General features: G+C 36.5%; 1 protein-coding gene across 1 annotated transcript in view; it reads left to right on the plus strand.

The window, feature by feature from the left end:
* The window catches only part of TFPI (tissue factor pathway inhibitor), a gene marked incomplete at its 5' end in the record, with an annotated part of 28,482 nt that extends 21,220 nt beyond the window's left edge, over positions 1 to 7,262 (plus strand). The window contains 2 exons of the mRNA XM_082001737.1: positions 6,510 to 6,692; positions 7,049 to 7,262. Coding sequence (XP_081857863.1) covers positions 6,510 to 6,692; positions 7,049 to 7,161 — 296 coding nt within the window. The 3' untranslated portion in view covers positions 7,162 to 7,262. The remainder of the gene's footprint in view (positions 1 to 6,509; positions 6,693 to 7,048) is intronic.
* Between the last annotated feature and the right edge of the window lie 2,294 nt (positions 7,263 to 9,556).

The raw sequence follows: 9,556 nt of genomic DNA on the forward strand, positions 1-9,556 counted from the left end.
ATGGGCTTCTATCTATGTCAGATGTTTTGATAAGCAGAGAAAGTCAAAGCAAAGAAATACATATTGTTACTTACAGTTCTTCCATAAATATCAGAAAATGGAAGACTGATCACATCTTGTCCTCTTCTGAAAGTGTGCACTTCCAGAAGGTCTGAAAAATACAAAAATTTGAAGACCAAAAGCAGTGATGCAGACTTCTTTTAGACAAAATTAGTATTTTTGTGGGGATCTAGTTGGCAGCTCATTTAAAGCTTCTTTTACTAGTTAAAAAAGGACCATATTTGGATTTGGAATATGGCACAATATCACTGTAAAAGGTGATTGAATTTGAGGCATGTCATTTTTATGATCCACAGTTATGCAAGAGGAAACAAGAAACAGTTGGAAAAAGCCTGATCGTTCTTACCAAGTATTTCTGTTGGTTTTTTTGCATTTACACTTACTTGTACTTTTGGGGGTTGAGTGATGGTTTATAAATTCATTGACGTTTTTGTGTTTAATATGATCTGTAACATAATGGGCATGTACAATAACATTCCTGTGCTCTTTGCTTAGAATAGTATGTCTAACAAAGCCTTGAATGTGTGTTGTTTTTTGTTTGGTTGGTTGGGTTTTTTTGCCTGCACTGTGATCCACATGCACTGTCTGGTTGAGGTAGGTTTCTGTTATAGTTGGATTGTTTGTTTACCACATGCAAAGCATCAATGCACTCTGTTATTAAAATGACTGAACATAAAAAAGTAAAGCTTTTGGCAACTTACTTCACCGAAAAATATTTGAATTATTTAAGCCCTGGTAATAAGTCTACGGACATAAGGGCATACATGTTCCATGAAAGGAATTCCCAAAACAACTAATCTATATAAGCAAAGAGGCATGATCCACCACTTTTCCTCAGAGAAAACTGAAGGATTCTTGGTTATGTCAGCAATAGTGAATTTTCTGATAGCTCAGATTTTGGGAGGGAGAGGTGAGGGTAAGAGAAAGAGAAGACTTGAAAGTTGGTGGAAGAACAGGTCAGAGAACAAGGCTGGGTGGAGTCAGTGTAGCTGGATGGATCAGGTAAGAAATGTGACATTGGAAGGAGCAGTGTGTTTCAGTGGAAAGTCCGAAGACCCCCCAGGTTCTTCCCTACTATATAGCCTTTCTCTGTCTTGCACTTGCCTGTCCCATGCAGCTACCTGCTGCCACTCTGTTTATCAGCCTGTACCTTTCAGGCCGCTGGGGTGGGCTAAAATCCTGTGCTTTTGTGCAATCCCACTACAGGGGGAGGAGAGAGTAGGGCCAAAACTGACAGCTTGATGTGGAGAACATAGCTTTCACTCCTGCTGTTACCAGAGGTAGAGGTGTAAACTGATGTTGCAAGGTAGAGCCATCTCACATAAACATGCGTTGTGACTCCCATGGCCTCACTGAGGGACAAGAATCTGGCTGCGCATATATGAGGTCCGGATGGACTGCTTGGGATGGAGTGGCTGATGCCCATCTTCTCAAGCACAGACGAAGTAGCTGGTGTGCCACTGTAACATTTGTTTTGCTTGTATATTGGCCTGGCTATGTCTCTTCTTTTTTTTAAATACATGACCACCATTAAAAAAGTATTTTGCAAGGAGTTGTCTCTTATAGAATACCTTACCTCACAACTGAAATGCTATTTCATCTTAATTTCAAGAAAAGATAAATGTTACTGGTGGTATGTATAACTCTGTAATGATATCAGATTAATAGACTTAGAACAAATTTCTTGATCTTCATGAAACTGAATTTGTCTATGGCCAAACAAAACAAACTTCTTTTTTCTCTGTATATAAACATGAAACTTCTAGCACTATGTCTTGGCAACGAACTTTCTGCAGAGCGTGAAGATTGTTCTGGTCTTACTCTGCTGCAAGATCTAAAATAACTTTTATTCTGCGGAAGCTAAGAGAAAGTGAAGCCAAGAATCAAACTTTTCATTTTTAGGTTATAGAAGCAATCTATGGCAGGAAATTACGAGTACTATACTCTACATTTGATTTGTGAGATCTAAGTGGGATGCAGGATCAAAAGTCAATTTTCAACTCTGCCAATATGGAATGGCACACAGAGGCAGTTCCTGTTCTAACTTTTCAAAGTCAGGGCCATGTCTTTTGCTGATATAAATTGACACAGTTCCATTCACTGTAACGCATCTGCAACTAGATACCTATAGAGTACTGTCAAGTGCAGATGACTTGTTACTTTTGTAATAGCTTGTCTACTTGAAGATTCTTTTATTTTCTCTTTGCTGCAACCAGAAATGAGATAGTGAAGTCTGCATATATCAAAAATCTGGCAATAAATTTGAAGTTTCATGAATGTCACATACCTGTGTCTAGCAAAAGAGAATGCAGTAAGCATTGTTTCTCATCCAGCTTGCCAAAATCACGTCAAACTTCTTTTGTACTGTGATCAATTAATAGTTCGTTGTCACACAGCGCCAGCTAAGCCTGAGGGATAACGATTATTGTTGCAAGGCAGGATTGGGATTATTTTTGCTAAATATGAGTCTATATCTGAATATGTGTGTTTCAAAGATTCCGAAGTATGATCATGTCATCTGTTCACAGCACAGAGAGGGGTGTCTGGGATGCAAGAAAAAGCTGTGTTATAAGAATTACATCTTAAACTATACACATTTAAAGATTGTTTAGGTAGTAGTGAAGGCTAAGATACAATGGTCTTTTTACAGATAGAGCAATAGCCTTTTTTATCTACTGCTTATTTCATATAATTAGTTTATTTTTTCAGAAACAAAATATCAAATATTGCACCTTTGGGTCTTAGTCTCTCAGCAAAACAGAATCAGTCCAAACATCTGCATGATCAAGAAAAAGAAGTAACAGAAAGATAAGATAACAGAAAGTTCTACACTCTATTTTGCTGTTGTAAAGCCTGAAACCCGTTTGAGAAGCTCCTGCAGAGCTAGTGGCAGGAGTTCCCATTCCCAGGCTCCATTTGAGTTGGGTTGCAAGGTCTAATTTCCTTCAAACGTTTTTTGCTGGAATTGGCATGTTCTGAGGAACACTTTGTATTTCAGTGTATCAGCATTTTCCAGAAGAAATATTTACCCCTAGAAATGTTTGACTAACTCATCTTGGAAGCTTTCGTTTGTCCTTTGCCTGTATGAATTGTAAATTCTTTGTCCGCATGCCTGTTCATGACCTGACTTATGTCGCATATTTTTGGCAAATAATATACACAGCAAATCCAAGTTTATGAGCTTGCTATTGGATATTTAAAACCTGTTTAAATCAGATATTTTGGATAAACAGAATAGCATGAACACAAGAGTGAAGCCAGAGTCTTAAGGCTTCTTGCTGTCAGTGTAGATAACCGGTTGATTTCTCTAAAAGTTGCATCAAAGGCCATAGGATGGGACCTGTAGTTGCATTTATAAAAAAGTTAGAAAGCATTTAAGGACATTTATTAATTTTTAGGTTCATATGATCCACTTGACGTTAACATGTAATGAGTTATGTAATGTAATGAGTAACGCTACATGCACTGTGGAAAAAAAAAGTTGCTAAAATGTAATCTAAACTGAGGAAAAAAAGTAGAGTTAAAACCCGCATTTCTATCTCAAGTAGTCTCTTAATAAAGTTGACATCTGTTATTCATAGACTTTAATGGCTAGATTAGGGTAAAATAATTCTGATAGTGGCACATACATTGGGTTTTTTTTGTTTTGTTTTGTTGTTTTTTTTTTTTTTTTTACTGTTTTCAGTAAGTACCCCTTCCTCTCTGTGTAGTTCTGTGGGTTGTAGGATTTGCTTCTTTCTTTTTCCTTTTTCCTTCATAGAGAAAGCAGGAGATAAAACATTTCAACAACTCGGAAAAATGAGGTTGTAAAACCAAAACATTTGAGAGAGAAACTCAACAACAGGCATAGTATCTAAATTTACTGTAACATCATAGACATAAGTACAGCATTAGAAGTTGGGGCTGAACAGAGAAAACTTACCTGGATCTAACGCTCGCAGTGACTGTGTTAACATACTGGCTTACAGGCTTATAGATTGTCCTGCCAATAGAGATGTTGGGCTGGGCATGACACAGTACGTATTTTATGTATACGGTAACTTAAAATTAATAGGTCTTTTAGTGATCAGTATACATCAATTCATAATTTTTATGATCCTCAGCAGACAGGAAATTGTGATGTAATTTCATTTTTATTTTAATATACAGTTTTGTTGGGAAAAAATGCTGATATATGGCAAAATTATGAGGTTTTCTTCACGGGCTGGTTGTTGTTTCTGTCAGTGTAAGGAATATGCAGATACTTTGAAGATGGACAAGAGTAGCATTAGGTATCTAGGGCATTTATCTAGCAATGATCTTGGCAAAGAACAACATAATTTTTAGAAAGAGTACAAGAGGGATTCTAGAAGAGCATTTATTTGGATGCTACTCTGCCAGTTGCATTATACATATGTAGGTAGTCCTTATTCACCAGTAGACACATCACTGGCTCCATTGGTCCCCTAAAGCTTACAGTCGTTACACGAACTCCTCCCTGAGGGTGCTCTGGAGTCTCTCTGGAAAATTCTACATACCAGATAAGTAATTTACATTACAAAGTACATATTTAAATTCTCTTATCTAATTAACAAACCCATGCTGCTTGGCCCTTTCATCACTGGCAAGCCTTTCTGCTTTGTTTTTCTTAGGTACAGAAATTATCAGGTTAAAATAGGTAAGCTTTTTTTTTTTTTTATTGTTGCTGAATATATGCTTTGAAAGCTAACATCCTCTCCAGCTTGAGACAGATGAAATTAGTTCTAGGCACAAGAATTTTCAGTTAGAACGGTAGCAAAAGCATTGCATTAGTTAATGTAACTAACATCTTAATTATAAATAAAACAGTAGATTTAATATAAATTATATCACATGGTGGGCTCTTACTCTGGATCTAGAGTGAAATTTATTCTCACAATAATGTCACAATTATTAAAAAGTAAGTAGTCCTTATTTTATAACCCAAAACTAACTTAATCTATCTTAAAAAGAACAATTCGTGACTAATTTTTTGCATTTCAGGGTTCCTTTTGAATAGTATGTCGGTAACACAGCTTCAAATATATTATTAATTGCATTTTGCTGTCTTAGTTTTCCATACATCACCATTCTATTTCTTTCCAGCAATTTTTCAAACTCTTTCACCATGCAGTTCAGCTATTATACTTGGCAGATGAACCTTTTTCAGCAGGTGTAATATGTATAAGGCAAGTAAGACGTACCATGTTCTTTTTGGCTATTTTCTTGTCAGCCTCTTGATTTGCCCAAGTTAATTCATAACTTCTTGCTGTCAGCAACTCATCTGCTTCCCACTTTTGTGACAACAGGATGTCTTCAACTCTGTTGTAACCCAAATTATTCCCTAAAATTTTTACTTGGCTTTTCCTCTGAACCACTTCTACCTGGCTTTGTAACTTCAAGAAGGCCATCTGACTAGCTTCACATTTCCATTTATGCATTCAGATGTCAGCTATCTCAATTCTGCTGCCTCTTGAAGGAAAAGGGCGCTCCTTTGGGTCCCTCATAACTGATAATATAATGGGTCCCATTCAGGTTCTTGCACCCTGTACAGCAATTGTGACAGTTCTGATTTTCTGTATGAGTCACACCAAGGTGATAGATGATGGAGTTTCTCCAGGTTTGGGAATTCTGGCATGGATTTGCTTCTTGAACTTGTTCCAGTGCCCAGGTTCATCTTCCAGTGTTTCAGTTCTCGTACTCTCACTTGCAGCGACACTGAAGAAACAAACCATCAGCCTACTCCTTGGAATGGTAAAAACCTAATAGCAGCACTAAAGCACCAGCATCTCAGTCACTTTGTGCACTTACTCTTCACGTTCAAACCTTTGTTATTCTGTGAGTTACAAGCTATTTCTTGATAATTGATCAGTCTTCCAATAGACCAACTTCTATTGCTTAGGTCAAGCTTTCTGTATTCATATGACAAACCAAATATTATGGTATTGAATTTTACATTGGAAATGCGGGGTACTTCTACATTCTATTTGATTTCAGAATGTCTAGCAGTAATTAGGAAAATTCACTTCATGAATTATCATAAATATTTACCATGTTTTTAAAACTGTCCAATTTTAACTTCTTTCACTTCACTTTCTACAAATGCTTCACTTGAAACTTCTCTAATTGAATTTCAATACTATCTCCTACCATAGAAATGGCAATTTTATCACTAAATATATAGGAAACAAACCTGGTTTTCAGGTAAGCTTTTGCCGGCCTTTGGAATTCAAAGCGAGAAACATTTGCTGTGGTATTTTTTGTAATCATAAAAAGAGAGATGTTTGTGTAAAGTATCCTGGATTTTGAGAAGGGCAGAATTAAATTTGTCAGTAAATTTCATATAAGTTTCAGAGTTCTGTGAGCTTCAAGTCTCATATATAGTATCAATATAACAGAAAACTGGTAAACTGCAGTGTTGTCTCTAACCTTGTTTTTCTTGGTATTTCTAGAACCACCTCCCATCCCTTCTCTGTGCATGACCCCTATGGACAGAGGACTTTGTAGAGCCAAAGAGTTAAGATTTTTCTACAACTACTCGACTGGAAGATGTCACCCATTTAGCTACAGTGGTTGTGGTGGAAATGAAAATAATTTCACCTCCAGAAAGTCATGTTTGAGGATCTGCAAGAAAGGTATGGGAAGGGATACTGCCACAGACCATCATAAGAGGTAAATATTATGTGGGCTGAAACATTCTTGTAACTTTTTGTAGTCAGTATTGGCCTCATAAAATGTGATAGTTGAAAGTCTTAGACAAGTGAAACTGGAAATTGGAAGAGAGACAGAGTTAGAGAAAGATGGACAGTGTACAAGAACAGAAATAAGACAACTTGGCATTGGTCAGGCATATGAAGACCTTAGGTAAGACTATGTACTTTTTTCTTTTTTTAGAACATTTCTTGAAAACAAGATCTGTCTCATATTTCTGATAATCTTGGAAGTGTTAGTCATACAGCATTTAACCTTACTTTCTTCGTTTTACCTTTAGGATTCAATAAAAAAAAAGGCGGAAGAAGATTAATAAAAATCAAGAAGAAAAGAAAGAAACAGTCAGCAAAGGCTCTGGGCGAGGAAATCATCCCTGAAAGAATACAACTTTGATTTTTATAGAAATGTGAAGTAAAGTACTATTCACCTATGAATGAAAGCCTTTAGTGTATACCCTTTAAATATATTTACTGTACTGATAATTTTGATTATATCTTATTAAGCTGCTTATATTTTTATTATGTATTCCTCATTCACAGTAATAAACACTATCTTTTACTTTGATAAAGGCTCTTAAATTGTAGTTTATATATAATTTTTAGAGCTGAAACAGGACAGAACAGACTGTGTGGGTGTATAACTCATAATGATTAAAAAGTAGGTGTGATTCAGATTTACTTTATTAACCCATTATTCTTTTTTGAAATCTATTTTTGTGCTAAAGAAAGCATAATACTTGTCAAAGAGTAATCACTTGTCAAGGATGATTGTTTCAATCATAGATTAAAAGATAGGCCTGTTGAGGTAAAGAGGAAATAGACACTGGGTTTGTTTTAATCAGATTTATTTTAGGTTACGAAAGCTAGATTTAACTCCATCAAAGTGTTTATAATTATACTATTGTAAAATGAATGTGAGACCAGAATTAACCCACCAAAAACCATAAAGAAAGTGTTAAAGTTGTAAATGTGTGAAGCAGTGTGACAGATTTTTGATAAGATTTAAAAACATATTTGCTGGGATCATTGTTTTTTGTCCTTGTTACTGAACTAGACTCATAGCTAGCAAGCTAATGATTTCCAGAAATACATATTAAATTTTTACAAAAAAACAGAAAAAATTCCTTTGATGGAAATAAATAGAGTTTCTTTAGAGATAACACTATGCTTACTCTCCAGCTGACTTTGTGGGTTTTTTAAGACCAACATGAAACACTGGTACAGTTCCTGCCCTTGTCCAAGGCACCTCCCTGATCTTAGGTAAACCTTTTACCATGAGATTTTTTTAAAGGAAAGAAAAAAAGAATTAGTTGGTTTCCTGTTAAGTTTTTAGAAGCACCTTGCTGCCTGTAAAACAAAAGATTACAGGATGTTTTTGAAACTCTTGTCTATCTTCTTTGATGTTGTAGATCTTTCTTTTTATGTATCACATGTTTTCTCTTTATGCTTAAAATTAGTGAGGATAGCTACACTGCTGTTTGTGAGAGGTGATGTGGAAATAAGTAGCTGAAATAGATGTGAGGGGCTCAGACACTACAGCAAGGAGCAAGGACAGCAATGACAGTATGATAAATTATCTGCCGGACTAAGCTGTCTTTGCCTGTGCATCACATGTATGGTTTCAGAAAACCTATGTTTTATATACCTCATGAACTTTGGACTGACTCTGCAGAGAGGCCAAGCTTTACTGCTGAAAATGAAAGCATTTATACATTCTAAATATCTGAGTGAGGGGGAAAGTGTCAGAGATTTTTATACAGAAATTCTATCCAAATCTCTTTTGTGGTGCTTAAGTTCTTTCATTGCTCTTTTAATCTAGGATCTAGATCTCAAAAATGCTCATGAAACTGAAATGTACACCAGAAAATATTTATGTAGAGTCTTGTCATATAAAATGTGTGATTAGCACAGACTTACAATGCAATAACGATATAAATCAGACAAGTGCATTTCTGACAGGAAACCTATAAACTCCATAGACTGCTGAAAACTAGTAATGTCAGTTTTTTACACAGAATTAATTTGATGTATAGTTACCTGCCAGTTTCAGTTCCAGTTTGACATCTTCCCATTCTAGTTCATCACTTTTACTCTCCAAGTACCCTTTATACTCCATGCAGTAGGAGTTGAGTCTGTAGATGTGAGTTGCACTGCACAGGAGCAGAGCCGTAGGTTAAATGCTTGGGCCAGCTGGAATTTGTCATTGCAGTCAAGTGTAGAGCCCATGGTTTAAATGGCTCCCAGGCCTTTCCAGTTATAGCATTAGCAACTGCCTTAGCACAGTAGTGTGCATGGCCTCCTAAAGCACGTGTTGCTTTAGGCACACTAGGTGTGGGAGAGGCAGGACTTCCCAGTGGGCTGAAAACCCCACGAATGCCATAGTTAGCCTACTTCAACACTGACGCTGGCTTGTGCCTGCCTGGCTATGAATGCAGGTGAGCGCACAAACATCTGTGCCTTTTCTTGTATAAATTTTATGATAAAGGCAGTAAAAATATCTAACCTTCCTTTCTTAGTCATAATAATTTCCCATGGGCTGCCAGTATGAAATCTTACGTAATTACTAGTTCGTGTGATGTACCTTGGAGTGGAGACAGGGCTGAGGTAGTGCAACTTGGCTTCTCCAGCCGCACAGTGACTCAGTAAGGACATTCTGAGTCTGTGGTTTCAGATTAAAGCAAAAAAGGAAGTGTCAAGTGCTGGTAAGTAACACATTTACAACAGCCACCTTCTGTCACCGACGTCTAACAGGTAGGCAGTACTATCCTATACACCATGTTGCAAACCTT

The sequence above is a fragment of the Phaethon aethereus genome (genome assembly GCF_964289735.1).
Source record: "Phaethon aethereus genome assembly, chromosome: 6".
NCBI classification, from domain to species: Eukaryota; Metazoa; Chordata; class Aves; order Phaethontiformes; family Phaethontidae; genus Phaethon; species Phaethon aethereus.